This window comes from Diceros bicornis, chromosome 11 (assembly GCF_020826845.1).
Source record: "Diceros bicornis minor isolate mBicDic1 chromosome 11, mDicBic1.mat.cur, whole genome shotgun sequence".
NCBI classification, from domain to species: Eukaryota; Metazoa; Chordata; class Mammalia; order Perissodactyla; family Rhinocerotidae; genus Diceros; species Diceros bicornis.
Genome location: NC_080750.1, coordinates 40,043,098 through 40,062,227, shown reverse-complemented (window position 1 = coordinate 40,062,227; position 19,130 = coordinate 40,043,098). Strand labels below are relative to the sequence as shown.

Here is a 19,130-nt window from a genome sequence, read left to right as displayed (position 1 = left end):
ACTAGATTGGATGCAGTTGTCCTGATTGCTGACTCCTTGCTTAGCCTCATGCTTCTGGTGGCTCGCTCATAATTGAACGGGGAGTAGAAGCAGCCAGTGTTCTCAGGCTCAGCCGAGCCATGGTGTTTGGTGCTAATTGCCTGTTAGGACAAAAGCTCACTTTGTGGCTGCTGCCATGGTAAATGCATATTGTAGCTCTGTAGACATAGTGAGAGCTTCCCTCTTCCAAGTTGAAGTTTCTAGTAATACGAAACATGTCCCAGAAGCCTGACTAACAGCAGTAATTGGCTGAGCAGTAAACCCAATATTAACCTGCTTTTTCCTTAAAATTAGAAACTTCTTTTAAGAGAAGCCAGTGTGAACTAGAGCCAATTTTTCATAATATTGAACTGAACCAAAACTGTAATGTTGCATGGGTTTCCCAAAATAATTTTTCATTCTATCTGAGCCTCTGATAATAAGTATGGCCCTCCTTCAGATTTAGAAAAACAGTAGTGACAATGTTGCTTCACGTTTTTCTCCTTAAACTGAAGATTGGGGTCAGCTGTTTTTTAGTGGGTGAGGGCGGGAGTAGAATTAAATAAAAAATGCAGCTAAAACCTGAATTCTCCAACTGCTGCCGCTTTTCTCCTCTGGCTGCCAGCCTTTTCGCAAATTCTACTGCTTAGTAGGGTGGAGAGAATTAAACTGCATTTTTTTCATTTTTAAAAGTGATAACCAATTTGGTTAAGGTGAGAGACTGAACAATATGTGACTAAAATGAGATGTTGTGATTATCTATGGCTTTCTGTTCTTTCTGGCCCAGGTAGCTCAGATAATCTCGTTAGTGTTGCCAAATATTATATGGAACATACTTATACTAAAGAAGTATTCGTTGTTTATCTGAATAAACAATTTATTCAAATTATTCAAATTAGAATTTAACTGAGCATCCTATATTTTATTTGGCAACCCTACTCAGAGTTTAATTTTTATAAATTGAGACTCCTATTTCAGCCCAGAGAATGAGTTGGCATAATGCAGTGGTTCTCAAAGTATGTTCTCCAGGCCACTAGCATCAGCATCTCCTGGGAACTTGTTAGAAATGTAAATTCTCAGATGCTACCCCAGACCTGCAGAATCAGAAACTTCAGGTGGGGACAGACAGTCTGTGTTTTGACCAGCCTGCTCCGTGATCAGATGCAGCCAAAGTTTGAAAAATGCTGGCCTGCTGGCTAGGAGCACAGACTCTGGAGCCAGACCATCTGAGTTCAAATCCTGATGTTGATACTTACTAGCTCTGTGGCTGTGGGCAAGGCCCTGAACCCCTGTCTGCCCTGTACCTCCCTCGTAGGTTGTCAAGGGGATAAGGGACTGAGGACAGTGTCTGGACCCACATGTGCTACAGACGCTTCAGCTGTTTTTCTCTCCAGTTCTCCGTATTGACCTGCTGTCTCTTTAATGTGTGTTGATGCATGTGTGCGTTTGAAAGTAATTCTTCCTCTCCATTTAGAAGGAGGTGAGGGATTCCTAGCAACATCTATCAGTATTTCAGTACTACATGCTTTCCATTAGCTGAGTGTGAGTGTCACAGCGTCTTCTGGCTAGAGGAGCAGGAAAGTTGGGTCAGAGAGGACAGCTGGCATGAGTGGTTAGCTTACAGAGCAGGAACAAAACAAGCTAAAACGCACCAACAACTGCTGTCGGCCCTGCTGAGAGTAGATGGCAAAATGCTTAGCCAGCACTTCCCAGTAAGGAGGGTCTGTCAGGAGCCCAGTAATCAGATGCAGGGTTTAGGCTAATGAGCTAAGTGGAAACAATAAATTCTTTTCTTAGAGGCCTCTGACAATGAGATTATTGTTATTCCCCAAAATGGTACTTAGGTAGGGAAGATGAGATTCGTGTTGTTTATTGCATCATTATGGGGGGGCAGGGGGGAGCGGGGAAGGAAAGCGGGAATGGGAAAAGCCAGAACAGGCCAGAGTAAATTATGGCTGCAGTGTATAAACTAATTTTTCTTCTCCTTTTCCTTTTTTGTTTTTGTTTTGTTTTGTTGTGTTTTTAAGTAAGCTTATAGTTTTGTGACATTAAAAGCAAAAGTAAACTGTACCGGCTTTTATGTCTGGACTAGTGACTGTGTAACCCATGTTTGTGTGCAGGCAGGCTACCAAATTACCCAGCAAAGGCTTCCGATCGCTGTGAATGGGAGCATGGTGTACGGCGTCTGTGTGGGGAAGAAGCGGAGTCAGGTGATCAACAAGACAGTGAGGGTCAAGCAGATCCAGCTGGAGCAAGACAGTGGCAAAAGCCTCCACGATGACCTGCGGTCTCAGACGCTCATTGATTTGAACAGGGCGGGTAGGCTTGGAGATTTTCCGTTACTTTTCCTTCCGGCCACCTCTGTTCTCCTCCAGAGTTTTCCCAGACCAATTGAGGAAACAGGCCCAGCAGTGTGACAGATGGAGATAAAAATATCAGCGTTGTTATTGGCATAGCTGATTAGAGAGCACCGCTTGAACTGTGATTACTATTGGGCTTGCTAATAATCCACCACTAAAATGAGACAAATGTAGCCACATAGTCACGGACCCGACAGCTTGATGTCTTAAGCAGACTTTGAAAGAAATGAACCAAAGTTAAAAATCAAAAAGTGAGAGGAAAGAGAGAAACAGTTCAAAGACTAGAACCCCCTCTTCGCAAGTCCTTCAGTAATGCAGGGTTTTCCTAAAACTTCAGCCTCATTTATCTGCTGATCCGATTGGAGAGCTCGAGTCAGGCTGACTCTGCCTCTCTTTGGTAGGAGTTGGCCTTCTGGAAGTGGTCCTGGAACCTGACATGTCCTGTGGAGAAGAGGCAGCAACAGCAGTCAGGGAGCTGCAGCTGATACTTCAAGCCCTGGGGACGAGCCAGGCGAATATGGCAGGTGAAGCCACAGAAGCAGTGTCCCTCCTTCTAGACCTCCTCCCTTTCTGCTTCCAGGCTCTCTTCTCACTTGAGTTTTGGTCTCTGCATCAGCTACATTGAGATGGTTCACATGCTTTTTCCAGCCTTTTGCACTCTTGTTTGTTTTGTTTTGTTTTTTCTTAGAATTTTCCTTGCGTTCTTTTCTGAGCCCCCAACCACAGTAAACACACAAACAACGACAGTGCAGAGGCACTAAGCCCAAGAAGGTCAGATTGAGAGTCAAAGGACTAGATGCTTTCTCTTGGCTTCATGCATCAAAATGTTGAGGATTAATAAAATAATGTGTTTGAACAGTTTCATCTTTCTCAGAAGGAAGAAGCTATGTTTATCCAGAATAACTCTTAGTTTATGAGTGCTGTGTGGGTGGCACTTTTTTGCTGGTTGATGCTTTTCCTTTAGGCCTCTTTCTTTTCCATCTTTGTAGACTTTTCATTCATGTACAGCTGAAGCCAAATTATATCAACTATAAGTCAAGGTTATGATTTCACAAAACTTTAACTTTGAAATAAAGTCTTAAGTTCAGTAGAAATATAGTAAGAAATTAAACAAAGAAAAAATGTGTACCCTTGAGACCAAGCAAACTGGATATAATTGATTGCACTGGATTAAATTGGATATAAAGATTAGAGGGGGCCGGCCCAGTGGCGTAGTAGTTAAGTTCGAGCGCTCTGCTGTGGTGGCCCAGGGTTAGTGGGTTCAGATCCTGGGCGTGGACCTACACACCACTCATCAAGCTGTGCTGTGGCAGCATCCTGTATACAAAGTAGAGGAAGATTGGCACAGATGTTAGCTCAGGGCCAATCTTCCTTGCTAAAAAAAAAAAAAAATTACAAGTATTGGTCAAACTCAGTTTCTTCATGGCTCGCTCCCTTGGCCCCTTCTTAGCGCTGCTTTGCTGGCCCTGAAGTCCCTGAAAGCTAGTCTCTCCCATGGTTTTCCCTTATTTTCTGTTACCAGTGGCTTTTTAAAAAAACTTCTGCCACCCACAGAGCACTCCCTGATAGAGTGGAGGAAGGATACAGATTCTGCATATACAGTTGTTAATCTCTACTCAGTACAGAGGTGTATTAGTCAGGGTTCTCCAGAGAAGCAGAACCAATAGAATGTGTATGTATATGTTATATATAGGTCTATATGTTTATATATAAAGAGATTTATTACAAGGAAATGGCTCATGTGATTACGGAGGCTGAGAAGTCCCAAGATCTGCAGTCAGCAAGCTATGGGAGAGCGATTGCAGGAGAGCTCTTGCAGGAGAGCAAGCTCCAGGAGAACAGGTAGAGTAATTCCAGTCCACGTCCAAAGGCCTGAGAACCAGGAGAGCCAGTGGTGTAAGTTCCAGTCTGAGCCCAAGTCTAAAGGCAGGAGAAGACTGATGTCACAGCTCAAACACAGTTAGGCAGAGAGAGCGAATTACCCCCTACTCCGCCTTTTGTTCTATTCAGGCCTTCAGTGGATTGAATGAGGCCCACCCACAATGAGAAAGGCAATCTGCTTTATTCAGTCTGTGATTCAAATGTTAATCTCATTTGAGATTTGAGGGAAACACTCTCATGGACACTCCCAGAATAATGTTTAACCAAATATTTGGGTACCCCGTAGCCCAGTCAGGTTGACACACAGAATTAACCATCACAAGTAAGTGGTCACGGTGGGTGCCAGTAAATACCACTGATTGTGATGATTCATCTCCCTACCAGGTTATAATACTATTTACCGACCTTTTTATGTCACATAATATATCTGCATGTTACAAAGGGACTTCTCAATTTGTAATGCTACATTTGTCACATAGGACATCTTACAAGCAACAAATTGTAACATCAGAGCCCTGGTACAAGTTGAATTTGGAGACAGAACTTGCTGATTTACTATCTCCTTTAAGCTAAAGACTGGAAAAACACAGCCACATGAGTTTGAGTGGCATAAAGGTTAGCTGCCTACAAATTTGCGTTATAGAAATGAGGCTCTGTTTTAGAGTAAGAGGACTCTCTGTTTTAGATTTATGGCTCATGCTGCTCTTTTAGCCACAGAACATAAGTGAAATATGGCAGTTTGAATGGTTATCCATTTATGCACTAAATGTTGATTCTCTATTACTTTAAAAAAAGTTTTTATTATTCCATTCTTCCTCCAAATAACTGTGATTCCTACCAAACCTATGGAATGATAAACAGGCCACCTGTTAGCTGAGAAATAGTCCCATCTGGGTCCTTGCCAAGAGAGAAACCACAACGCAAGAACTCATCAGTTGGTGACAGCTGAGAGGGTTCATTAAATCGCATTTGTTGTGACACTTTTTGTTGCTTTTAAATACAAATCCAACAGCTTTGCCCCTAGCACAGCAGCAGAGTGGCTGTGGTTGTTCTAAAGTGCTTTGAGGAGCTAAGGTCTGCCTTGAGTCTGCGGGGGTCCAGCTTTTGTGCTGTTAGCATTTTATCTGCCCTGAGCCCTTTGCTCATTCTTCTGTACCACCACTGTGTGTCGGCGCTGGAGACTGCTGCTGGAAACTGAGGGCCACCCTAGGGAGGACCAGTGGACCCCCAGCATGCTTTGGAATGACTCTTAAATTGTTCTGGGCTATGATTCAGTGAGTTCCTGATGGTTTTGCTAATGAGCATGGATCAGCTCAGCCCAGCTTCCGAAAGTCATTTCCTTCTCAGCGGCTGTCTGCCACTCTTGAGATCCTCAAGGCAGTCTCTTGAGTTGAATGTGCACTGAAGTAGACCTACTAAATGTTTCCATGATCATAATATCTGCCAGTTTAAACATTTAGTATGTGCTCATTGGTTCACTCAGCATTTTTTTAAATTAATTTATCATCTCATTTAAACTTTACGACATTCCTGAGAGAGAGATGTTATTATGCCTGTTATACAGGTGAGGAAACAGGCCTAGAGAGGTTGGGTTAATTGCCCAAGGAAGTGACCAAGCTGGGATTTGAGCCTAGGTCTGTCTGACTCCAGGAACCCTTTCTTTAAGCACTGCATCACACTGCTTCCTAGTGCCAGCCACGATACTGTCATAATTGCCATAGATAGCAACTCAGAGAGGTGGCGTAGCAAAGCGTGGATGCTGAGGGCTCTGAGGTCCCAGACCAAAGTTGGAATCCTGTCCTATCATGTCTGGCTGTAGGAACCTGGGCAAGGTGTTTGATTTCTCTGAGCCTCAATTTCCATACTTATCAAATGAGGAAAGGGAAAGGAAGAAACCAAAGAGGAGAGGAGGTCATCCAAGTCTTCAGATAGAGTTGGGGCAGCTGGACGGTGTTACTGCTTACTGAGACAGGGAAGATGGGGAGAGGAGAGGCAGTCTGGAATTCCATTTTGGATATGTTAAGTTTGAAATGCCTAAGGGATGTCTAAGTGGCTTTGTCATTAAAGCTGTATTGCAGGGAATGAATGTGATAATGTCTATAAAACTTATCACAGGTCCTGACAAATAGCCTGTGCTCAGTAAATGTTAGGTGCTTTTATTAACAGTGATAAGTAGTATTCCTTTTACAGAATCGCAACTCATTTTGGATGACTAAGCTTTGTGAAATGTATTTGATAAAATTTGGTCACATAATTGTTTTTTTGGTCAAACCTTGTTATTTAAGTTCTGGAGAGTATTCAGTGATCACAATAAGAAAGCTTAACAGACCTACTCACTAACTTCTCAGGCCCCTGCTGTTTACAGAAACAGTTTTCTCTCCTGATGTTATATTTTTGATGTGTGAATGTGTTTTAGAAAAGAAAATGTAACTGCGCCATATCTCTGTGCTCAGTGGTATAGTTTTTTAGTTTTGCTGTTACAAATCTCTACTTCTCGAGGGTAGAAATTGAGCTTGATGACATTCTCGTGATGTGCGAATGAAGGCCCTCCCTGGGTGTTGCCAGATGCATTGAAGTAAACCTGACTGCTAAGGCTGTTGTGCACTTGAGGCAGTTTAACTTAATTTGTTTAAAAGGTATATTGTCTTCTCTGGATAGAATGTCTTTTGTTAATGTTTGATACTGTATTTGAATCTAGGCTAGTGAACTCTGTCTCAGCACTGCAGGATACTAAATGGTTCCTCTCAGACATTTGTGTGGTAGGGTCTTCTCCGGGAGAGACTGAAATTCATGCTTTTATTCCCTTTCCAAATTAGAATTCTAAGTGGTGAAAGATGGTTTCGTTTTTTTTTTTTTTTTTTTTTTTTTTTTTTTTTTTTGTGAGGAGATCAGCCCTGAGCTAACATCCGCCAATCCTCCTCTTTTTTTTTTTTTTGCTGAGGAAGACGGCCCTGGGCTAACATCGGTGCCCATCTTCCTCCACTTTATATGGTACGCCGCCACAGCATGGCTTACCAAGCAGTGCGTCGGTGCGCGCCCGGGATCCGAACCAGCGAACCCCGGGCCGCCGCAGCGGAGCGCGCGCACCCAACCGCTTGCGCCACCGGGCCGGCCCCGATGGTTTCGTTTTTAAAGGCAGGTGAGGTCCAATTCAGGGTTCCCTGAGTTCAAAGAAAGTTGTCTCCCAAGTATTAAGATTTGGTTGAGCAGAGCCCAGCGTACTTTGGAAGTTTCCTTTGAGCTGAATGAGCCTTTGAGATGATTCCAGCTGTAGATTAGTCCTATTCAGACAGAACTTTAGAACTTGTCAGGAACCAACTGTGAGACAGTAACCAGTCTGCTAATAAGCAGACTCAAGAAAATATCAGCATTTTGGCCCATTCAACAAGGCATTAATTTATTGAACAATTACCGTGTGCCAGACCCAGCTCTAGGTTCTGAATAGAGCAGTGAAAAAGACGTTGTTCTGCTACACAGAGCTTATATTCACGAGGGAGAAAAATACATTAACAAATAAAACAATTATAGAGATAAGTGCATTAAGGAGATAAATAGGGTGCCATGATAAAGAATAACATTGGAAGGTGCAGGCCTCTCAGAGGAGGCAGCCTTTGTTTGAGACCTGAAGGATGACTCCAGGCCCCAGCCAGCATAGAGCAAGGGGATGAGCATTCAAGAAACAGCTAAAGCAAAGTCTCTGAGCTGAGAAAAAGCTCAGAATGTGCTCTGAGGTCGCAGAGATAAAGAAAGCCACTGTAGGGAAGGCGTAACGAGCAGGGGAATGTGGCATCAAAGAAGTCAGAAAAGGTAGGCAAAGGATAGATTATGGATAATCGTAAGAAGTTTGGATTTCATTCGAAGTGCAGGGGAAGTCATGGAGGGGCTTTTAAGCAAGGGAATGACGTAGTCTGTTTAGTGTTTTAGAAAACCACTCTGTGGAAAGTGGATTTCAGAAGGGTAAGAGTAGAAGCAAGGGGACCAGTTAAGAAGCTTCTGCAATAGTTCCCGTGGAAGAGGGTGTGGACAGGGCTGATGTCAGTGAAGATGGAGAGATCAAGATAGTTTTTAGAAATAACAGGAGTTGTTAACAGGCTGGTGTGGAAGGCAAGGGGCAGGAAGAAATCAAGGATGCCTTTAGGGAAGCTTGAGGAGTGAGGTGCTGGTGCTCTTTACTGACATTGGGAAGATGAGTATAAGAATGGCTTTGTGGAGGGGCACATCAGGATTTAGTTTTAGAAATTGAAGTACCTGTGAGACCTCCAAGAGGAGGTGTCAAGTAGACATTGGAGGTCAGTGTGGAGCTCAGAGTAGAGGTCTGGGCTGAAGAGAGAAATTTAGAAGTAATCAGCACATAGGTAGTATTTAAAACCATATACCCTTACAGAGAGTGTGAGTGAAGAAGACGGTCCTGAGTTTGGATGGGAAAGAAAGCACCAGCAAATGAAATAGAGTGTCCGGGGAGATAGGAGGGAAACCAAGAGAGCGTAAGGTCACAGCAGCTGAGAGAGGAAGATATTTCAAGAAGGCGTTGGTGATTGGTATGTGACATGCTGCTGAGGTATCCTGTAAGGATAGAATGTGTCCTGTGTCTGCTGAATTTGGATTTGGTGACTTTGACGAGGCATTTTCAGAGAGGTGGGGATAGAAGCCAGGCTGAAGTGGGTTTAGGAGTAAATGGGAGGTGAGATCATGGAGACAATATGTCTCTGCAACAAGCAAACCAACTAACAAAACTTGTTCAAGAGGCTTTACTGGAAAGAAAAGCAGAGAAACCATAGCTGAATAACTAATGGAGAGAGAATTGGGTTCAAAGGAGTAGGTTTTTTGTTCTTTGTTTTTTTAATGAGAAATCCTATTGTGTATGTATATATGAGAAGTAGTACTGAGAAAGAGAGATTAATGATTGATGTGGGAGAGAGGAGATAACTGAAAGAGTGATGTCCTTGGGAAGGCATGAGGGGTGGGGATTTAAAATCTGGGCCCAGTCCTCAAAGGCCTTCCATTCTGGTCTTAAAGATAAGATTAATTCAAAATAGGCTATAGTTATGTGCTAAATTCTGTGGTTTTGATTGTGTATTTTCTGATAGTTCAGAAGAGCCACCAGTGGAGGCTAACTTACTGATGAGGGTTTCTAGGGAGAGAAGGCAGTAACAATTAAGTGGGACCTTGAAGGATAAGCAGAGTTTGAAAAAGGGACAGTAACACTGATAAAGAGAATATGTGGGAGCCAGCAGAGTAGACAGGGTCTTGTATGCAGAAAGCTCCACTGACTGAAGGAGAGCTTTCTCATGGAATGAGTAGTGGAAAAATGCGGGTCATGTCCACCAACACCAGATGAGGGCATTTGAATACCAAGCAGAGGAGACAAGATGATCCAGTAGGAGCTGACTATACACTTGAGCAAGCAACAGGAATGATGAAAACCATATTGTAGCAGGATGAAGTCATAGCCACATTGTAACCACATTCTGTAGCCTGGGCCTGAAGTTTCAAGTCCTCAGGCGAGGGTGGCTGCTGTGGAAATGGAGAGCAAGTGACAGATATGGGGGATATTTAGAGGGAAGAACTGATAGGATCTATCTATCTTGTCAGTTTGGATATAAAGGGCAAAGAAAACAGAGAAGCAGATGATGACTTCAGGGTTCCTAGACCAAGAGTCCAATGATATTGGGAATGGTCGGGACTTCTTGAGATTCAGGTAAGCACAAATTGTCTGAAAGAGGCTATAGGATTTTGTAAAAAATGTTGGGAAGTCCGTGCTAGAGACTCCAAGTAATTTCTGAGCTGGAAGGCACCTTTCCCTGGCTGTTAGCATGGGTGGCAGCTGGAGCTGAGAGTGGGTGAGCTCTTCCCTTTTCTTGAAGGAATGAGTGGAGAGCAGGGCAAGCAGCAGCCAGTGGTCTCAAGCTCAGAGGAGATCGAGCCCCACAGCTCAGCAATAGGGGAATAACGGAACCTACTTCCAAGGGTCTCCTTTTCTGGACATGAAATTTATTTATACTATTTTATTATTTTAATATACTTTTGCTGAGGAATCTTGGAAAATTAATTTCTTTATTCAGCTCATCAAAACACTCTGGTTTGTCAGGTTACTTTTTTTTTTTTGGTGAGGAAGATTCGCCCTGAGCTAACATCTGTTGCCACTCTTGCTCTTTTTGCTGAGGAAGGTTGTCGCTGAGCTAACATTTGTGCCAGTCTTCCTCCATTTTGTATGTGGGACGCCGCCACGGCACGGCTTGATGAGCAGTGTGTAGGTGCACAACCGGGAACTGAACCTGCAAACCCCAGGCCAGCCCCCTCAGATTACTTTTTAATTTAAAAACTTGCCCAGGAGCATAGAAATCCAGCATTTTGTCTTCTCATTCTGTTCTGTTTTAGATATTGTAAACAAAATTGGAGACTAGAGTATTTGAGCTTTACTTTGTAGGGTGTAAAATGTGATTATTTATTATCTTCATCTCCCTGTTTGTCTTGGGATTTTGCCTCCCTCTTCTCCTCAGGAGCCTCTTAGTCCTCTCCACCAACCACCTGCTTCCTTAGGGGTTATTGCTGCTACTCTGAAGGGGCTCTCAGGGTCAGAGAAGGTCATCCCAGGATGGGGATGGCCCTCCGACAGATGCTTCTCTTCATAACAGCACTGTCTGTGTGCTGCAGCAAATCCTTACAGCAGTCAGGAAGGATTCAGAGTCATGTTTGTGGAAGGAAGAGATTATTACAGTACCTGGAGGAAGGAGAAGGAAAAAGCCCAGGTTTCTGGCTCTTGCCCTTGAGCTGTAAATTCTCAAGGACTCTCTTATAAATCTCCTGGAATCACTGTTGGAACTCCACATTCCCGTGGAGAGCAGTGTAGGGTTATCAGATAATCATTTCTGAGGCCTTCCCCGCAACCCAGCTCTGACACTTGGAAAAAAAACTTCAGAATAAAACTACAGAGTAAATCTCCATTTTAACAGTGTTGTTTTTCTTATTTGGCACAAAAGAAATTAGATGTCCCCAGCTGGTAAATCCAAAATTTCTTCTCTCTCCTGCATGTGCACGAGTGCACACAAATACACACATGCACACATAGACACACACACTTCAGATGCCTTAGAACTGTAATCTCTTAAGTGGACAGAAGTACCAGCTGTGTGCTTCAGGACCGATGGTACCTTCTCTAAAGTTAGGTTGCTGTAACTAAACAGCAAGTAGAGTTAGATATTGCTTGCCTGGACACTTTCTTGCCTTAAACAAACCATGTTACCTAAAAGATTTTCTAAACAGTTGTCTTTTTTCTCTCCTTCCAGAGGGCCAGTTGAGAGTGGATGCCAATATATCTGTACATCACCCTGGAGAGCCTCTGGGCATTAGAACTGAAGTGAAGAATCTCAACAGTGCCAGATTCTTGGCCAAAGCAATAGGTGAATGGCAGCTGTTACTCTTAATGTACCTCTTTGTAGCAGTTATCTGTTGCTGTGTAACAAGCCACCCCAAGCCTTAGTGGCTTATATAATAACCATTTCAGTTTTCACGATTCTGTGGATTGGGTGGTTTTTCTGCTGCTTGGCTCACTCGTGTAGCTGTGTGAAGCTGGCAGCTCAGCTGAAACAAAGGATCTGAGATGACCTCACTCACATGTTGGGGCCTTGGTGCTGGGGGTCTGCTAGGCTTCTCTATCCACATGGTCTTTCTTCATTTGCTTGCCAAGCCTTAGTCTTCTTATTTGGCAGTGGGGCATTCCAGAATGATGAAGGCAGAAGCCTTAAGGCCTCTTGAGTCCTCAGCTCTAGAACTCACACAATGTCTCTTCCAACATAATCTATTCAAAGCAGATTGAATTCAAAGCAGATTCAAGGGAAGGGGAAACAGACTCCACCTCTTTATTGGAGGATCTGCAAAATACTGTAGCTGTTTTTCCGTTGACCACATTCTTTCTGATCAGCCTGAACTTTATAAAGTAACGTTTGTTCATTATAGATTGGCCATAATATTGACCTAATTTTTCTACTTTTTACTATTTTTGCTAATAGATTACATGCAACTACATAATCAATTGTTGGTCTTGTTGGAGTATATGCTGTGGGTATTTCAGTTGACAAATAAATAATAATAATTAAAATAGAACAGTTGAGCGAGATTAACATCTGGGACAATCCCATAGGAATTGCTGACTGTGAATCTGAGGGGAAGACATTTCAGAGAATAAAAATATTTTTTAAAACCAAAGGATCTAGAGGGGAAGAGAGAAGGTAGGGAGGAGGTAGAGTTTAAAGAGCACCCATTCAGGGATGCACGAGCACAAGACAGCTGAATGTGTTGCTACAGCCAAAACGTTTAGTAGAGTCCTGGGTCTTGTCAGGAAAAATATTAGAAACCATAGAGAAAAGATTTTCTAGTATTGTATAAAACCTTATTATATGAACCTGAAATGATCAACCAGCCTCAATGAAGACATTCTGAGTCTACAAATTTTCAGTAAAAACGCATTAACGTGGTCAAGGGGATAACTTACGGGAGGTGAATGGGTAGAGGAAGCTTCCTATATGAAGACATACCTCTGTCTCTAAAAGGAGACACAGTCCATGTTTTTGAAGCCATGAAAGGTTTGGGTCAGGGAAAACCCTTATAGTCCAAGGTTGTGAAGGGGAAACTTGAACAAATGGAAGAAAGTTCCACTTCACTTAGTAGATAGTAAGTGTTCTGGGACTCAGTATTCTAAGACGTGGGTAGATTAACCTAAAAAAACAAACAGCAAGATTTTAGGTAGATTCATCGATAATGAGTTATGAAGAAGACCCCTGCCTGTTTTTGGCTCTTCCTAATCTTCTGTTATCCTGTGAAGTACCCTTTGGAGCAATAGTCTGAGATAGAATTCTACCTGTGGTCTGACTCAGACTAGAAGAACCAAAGCTTTACAATTACAAGCTTAATTCTCCAAGCCTGTAATTTTTCCACCCCATTTTTTTCCCTACACTGGGCCTTTTAGCCATCATTTCATGTCAATCAAAGAAACCATTGGAGTGGGGAAGATGAGGAGCAGAAATTGAGATAGTTTGGTGTTACTGCTTCTTATCAGCTCAGATAAGAGAGTTTGGATTTGGGCAAGGGAAGGTGGTGCATGGTAGGGTGAGGAATTAAGGGGGAGGCTAAAGCTATTTTCATAAAGAAGCTTAGCAATTGTGGCTTCGTTTTGATTACCACAGCCTGCCTTATTTGAAGGTGAAAGCATGGCATAGAGCAGTGGTTCTTAATCATTTGGGGTCATAAATCCTTTTGAAACTATAATGGAAATCTGGACCCTCTCTCCAAAAAATGTACATACACAGATGTCCACACTTTGTATACAATTTCAGGAGGTACCAGAACCCTCTGAAGCCCATCCATGGATCCCAGGATAAGAACTCTTTATAGGCAGGCAACAGTCCTAGATCTGGAGTCACAAAGCCTAGATATTGGTCCTGGCCCTTCTTCTGCCAAGTTGTATAATCTATACTGGCTCACTTAATCTCTCTGAACCTGACTTTTCTCAAAAAGTGAGGGGGTGGAGCTTTCTAAAAGGCCCTTTCCAGCACCTTACTGTATGACAGCAGTGAGAAGAAAATACAGCATATAAGGAAAGAATTATTATAAACAACTTTCTTGATTATTTTTGACTTAAAGATTAAAAAAGATTTCTAATTATTGCTTGACTGGATGAAAGGAATCAAAATATGATACTAAATTACTATGTTTTTCTTAGACTATGAAATTCAGAGACAAATCAATGAACTTGAGAATGGAGGTGAAATTCTGAACGAAACTCGCTCCTTTGATTACAAGCTGGGGTGAGTTCGCATTGACAAGCATCTTGAGGACAGCTGGGTAGGCTCCGGTCTGGGCTGCCACAGACCAGCCATGTGACCTTGAAGAAGGTACTTAGCTTCTCTGCACTTTAGTTTTCTCATTAGTAAAATTCAGGAAATACTGTACCCTACAGGGGTGTAATATACCCTGATGAGAGGGCTGGTAAGTGGTTTAAACTGGACCAGACTTGTACGTAAGCACTTAGTCTTAGGTCCTGGACTTCTCTTGCTTCCAGCTTACCTGCTTTTCAGCAAAAATTTTTACTTCCTTAAATTCTGTCAGATTTAACCTCTGCCAGTTTAATCTAGAGGTGGAGAAAACCTTAGAGCTGGTTGTAGAGGTGCCTTATTTTTTTTTAGATAACTTTGACTCTAAATTTTCTGGCTTTCAATTTTGAGAATTTTATACTTTTAGCAGAAGACTGAAAAAAGCTCAAAAGCGTACCATTTGAGCTGGTTCAAAGCTGGAAACATTGAAGCATTTTCTTTTCTCTTTTTTTTTTAATTATCATTCTGAATATTTCTCTCTTTTTTAATTATTTTCTTTTTTTTCCTGAGGAAGATTCACCCTGAGCTAACATCTCTTGCCAATCTTCCTCTTTTTGCTTGTGCAGGATTCGCCCTGAGCTAACATCTGTGCCAGTCTTCCTCTATTTTGTATGTGGGTTGCCGCCACATTATGGCCACTGACAAACGGTGTAGGTCTATGCCCAGGAACCGAACCTGGACTGCCAAAGCAGAGCACGCTGAACTTAACCTCTAAGCCACGGGGCCAACCCCATTTAATACTATTTTTTAATGTATTTATGTAAGTGTCTCCCGAGGAAGGCTGAAGAGCTTGAATTTGCCTGTGTCCCTTATTGGTGTGGAAACCCCCTCTCTGTAGCTATGCTAGCCAATGTTGCATGCAGTATTTAATGTTTTCTTATTTAACTGTCATAGGTGCACCGTACCAATGAGAGACAAAGAAGGAAAACAAGACTACAGGTGGTTACTACTCTTGTCAAAATGCCATTCTGTATTTGGGGTGAGGGGCATATTTCAAATCCACTTACAGATCAACATAATGATTCTGGATAGTTTTTAGGAACCACTTTTCGTTGTTGCATGGTGCAAAATCTAGACTTCCTATTTTATGTGTGTATTGAGAGAAACCAAATTTTCTTGATTTGGTAGCCTTGGCATGTCTTATTTGATGGGATTCAACTGTTGGAAGACACTTATTCACTCACTTCTGTGTCAGAGTTGTTATAATTCAGCTAAGAGGATGGCAATTGAGGATGGGGCCTAGGCTGTTCTTATTCTTATATTCAGTAACAAATTCAGTAATACACTGACGTTCCATGAAAAAAGACATGTATATGTTAATGGCATTTCCCTTCAAACCTCAAGTGATGCTATTTGATACATTAAGCAAATTGTATTTAATATGAGACCCAGAAATAAAGCAAATAATAAGGATAGACTTAAGATAAACTGAACCTCTGATTTTTTTTCCCGTTGAAGTTAGCAGATTGCAGAGATGGAAGTTTTAAGCAATGAAGTTGTTGAGGTTAGCCCACCTTTCCTTTGTAAAGCATAGGAAGTTCTAAGTGTAGCCATTGCTGTCCAGGAGGAACAAATGTAGCATCATGATGTGGGAAAGAAGAAGCTCAGAAACCCTAGAGTGAACTTCACGTCAAGGAGTCCTCTCATGTGTCTGTCAAAGTCAAGATTATTTTAATTACTGTGAAATTCTAGATTCAATCTGTACTTCCCAAGAACTTCTTTGTTCTTCAGTTTTGCCCCTACTCTGTTTTGGGTGCTTTCTTGATAAGCATCGAGTTTGGCTTTTAGCTTAGTCAGTGGCTTCAGCTCAATCCCTTAGGTTAATAGATGGTGGGATTCAGGCAGCCTCCCTTTGGTTTCCTCTTGCCTTCACAAGTCAGACTGATTCATAGCACAGATTTGCCATCAAGGTGATGGGTTGCTTGCATTTCTAATCTATTACCTTGGAGCCACCATTTGTTCGTCATTATCCTGCTTCTCCATTAGCCCTTTGACAAGTGTGGGCAGAGACAAAATGTTAGTGCTGGAATAGAACAGAGAGAAGGACATCTTTGTTTCCTAAGATTAATATGCAATGGTGTAGCTTCCACATTTTTTCAAATTAATTGACTTCATTTTTTGGAACAGTTTTAAGTTTACAACAAAATTGAGTGGAGATTACAGAGAGTTCCTATAAACTCCTTCTCCCTCCCAGCCACCCACCCCCACAGTTTCCCCTAATAACATCTTGCATTAGTGTGGTCCATTTGTTACAGTTGATGAACCGATATTGATACCTTATTATTAACTAAAGTCCATAGTTTACTTTAGGGCTCACTCTTGATGTTGTACATTCTGTGGGTTTTGATAAATGTATGATGATATACATCCACCATTATAGTGTCATACCGAATAGTTTCACTGCCCTAAAAGTCCCTTGTGCTCCACTTGTTCATCCTTCCCTCCCTCCCCACTAGCTTCTACATCTTATTTAGTCAAAATCCATTCATTTTTTTCCACTTCCCAGGGAAGAAAGTTTTTTTTTCTTTGACTTTTCATTTATTACACAAATACTACTAAAAATAGTGAAAGTAAAAAAATGGGGGAAAGTCATCTTTCTCCCTAATAAGTAAATGGTTCTCATTTGGTCCTCTTTTTTCCAGCCTGTCTACGAATATATACTTTATCCGTGATTATAAGTCACAGTATGGCATCAACCTTGCGTTGTGCATTTTTCACTCTCTAGCTCATAAGCATGGAGAGCAGCAGACATGGCAGTTTTGACCTGTAATTTACACTTGTGCAGAGACTAGTTCCTGGGAACCAGGAAGAGTTGATAATATAGGACATTAGAAAATATTTGCAAGTAACATGGCATCTAAACACAGAAACGTTCATATTACTGATAGATTTTTTTTTTTTCTTATTAAACCAAATACTTCAGAGTCAGGCCTCGGTCTCCTCTCTCTGCCTAGGTTTATGCCCGAACCCAACCTGCCTCCCTTGCTGCTCTATGATGCTGAATCTCTGCCCACCGCTGCAGACCTGCAGCAAGTGATCAATATTGACCAGATTCGGGAGCAGCTGCCTGAGCTCCCCAGTGTGACCCGGGAGAAGCTTGTTCAACGGTATGGAATGCTGCCGGAACACAGCTTTGCCTTACTGGTAGGTATTGATCAGAAGCTAATATAAACCAGCTCAGCTAATATAAACAATGCTCAGCTCAGCTCAGCATTGGGTAATGCTGTTCAGTGGGCCCTGAGTGGAGAGGGCAGATTGCTTTCCGTTGTACGATAGGTGCTTCTGAGGAGAACAAGGCCTGATAATCTTTGCTCGCTACCCTGTATGGTAAATGCTCCTTGTAGAACCAGAAGATGAAGCAGCTTCTCGTGTCAGTCATTTTTTCTGTGTAGAAACAAACAGCTGCTCACAGCAGCCATGGAGGCTTCTTAAAAACAGTCCAAATGTTGTGGATGAGTGTGTTCCCATGTTTCTGCGGGACAGAAGAAAATCAATGGGTAGGGTTTCTGGATGTCTAGCAGTATTGAACCATGACGGGCTCTGGCAGGAAGTTAGAGTCTCAAAAGCCAGACAGTTGTTTTACCAATTGTAGAAGAAAACATTTATTCCACATGAAATGCTGAAATCTCTGACTAAAAGTATCAGTCCTTTGAGGCTTGAGGATGCCTCTAAGGAGGCCATTAGAGACTCTGACACCAATGAGGTCTGCTTAGGGATTTTCCAGCCTTTTCAAAGCTGCTTGGGGCTTTGCAGTTTTCTCTGTCATGGCAGTGTTAAAGCAGGACGGCCTCAGTGAGTGTAGCATTTTGTCACAGTTGTCTTCTGCTTGTCTGTTAGGCAGGAGTGGAAAGTTTGCTGTTGCATCTTTCAGAGACTAGGCATATGCCACACTCATCTTTTGGAGCAGCAGAATCTATGGAATCTCTGAATTTTTGCATTTTAATTGACTGATAATAAATATAGAGGGATGTTAGGATATACATATTTGTATGTATATTTATATACTTCAGTAACAGCAGCTCAGCCATTTCTGGTACAAGGTAGGCAATCAGATGTTTGTTGAATGATTTTTCTCTTTATCATCTACAAATTAGCTAATTTGAGAAGTATCCAGAGAGTCTCACAGGAAAACTCCTCTTTTATTACCAATAATGATTAGGCGTGAACAGTTATTTTCTCATATGTTAAGCAGAGTTGATCACTGTCTCCTATGGACTGCAGTTGTATCTTATTTATACCTCTGTGGCGATTATATGGCTATATTTTAATTACTTATTGGTGTATCTTATCCAGTGCCTTGAAGGCAAGGATTGTTTCATCCTCTCACTCTCTATTACTCAGCGCAGCTTAGCAAATCAGCAGTGCTTAATGCCAAATCTTTGTAGCAATCAGTTGGTCAGCATCTCATACAGAATACCTTTTAACCTGAAGCCTCTTACAACTCATGTATTTTTCCTAGATTGATTTAACCAAACTGAGTTTTATTCTTATACAGCTTCTCTGCCATCTTGATCACTTGAATTTCTAGCCCACTTGAAATAAATTCCAGACTAAATACTAAATGCTAAATTCCAGTCGTGCATTTTATAACATATTTGCCAAATTATATAGGGGAGAGGAGGACAGGGATGGGGGCTACCCAGCCTCGAAGATGTCAGTTCCCTCTCTCCATTTGGCCTTCTGCTAGGTGGACAAAGGCAACCCTTGGAGGTCGTGAGTGTTGAACCCAGGTTTCTTGGCCATTTCTGTGCTCAAGACTGTGATTTCCAAGAAGAATCCACTAAATATAATGTTATAAATTCTTTTTATATATCACCTTTCTTCGTAAGAGAAGTGAAAGACCTTTCAGAATCTCCTCTCAAGAATGTGGCTGTTTCTCTCCAAGGCACTGTCTGAAAATATATGCTCCCTTCAGAGAGCATCTCTGTAGGATTGTCACACCACCTCTGATGAGCGTGTGATGGGGGGAGCGTCTGCCTCCCTTCGCTGAGAGTAAGTTGTC

General features: G+C 42.1%; 1 protein-coding gene across 2 annotated transcripts in view; it reads left to right on the top strand.

Annotated features, from left to right (window-relative positions):
- GATB (glutamyl-tRNA amidotransferase subunit B) overlaps positions 1-19,130 on the top strand; it is a 75,665-nt gene that overhangs the window by 29,260 nt on the left and 27,275 nt on the right. For both annotated transcript variants that reach the window (XR_009221550.1, XM_058550192.1), the window contains exons 4-9: positions 2,139-2,337; positions 2,780-2,902; positions 11,546-11,659; positions 13,978-14,062; positions 15,023-15,067; positions 17,083-17,272. Coding sequence is in view for 1 of the 2 variants with exons in the window: in XM_058550192.1 (XP_058406175.1) it covers positions 2,139-2,337; positions 2,780-2,902; positions 11,546-11,659; positions 13,978-14,062; positions 15,023-15,067; positions 17,083-17,272 (756 nt within the window). In the remaining variant the exon portion in view is untranslated. The remainder of the gene's footprint in view (positions 1-2,138; positions 2,338-2,779; positions 2,903-11,545; positions 11,660-13,977; positions 14,063-15,022; positions 15,068-17,082; positions 17,273-19,130) is intronic.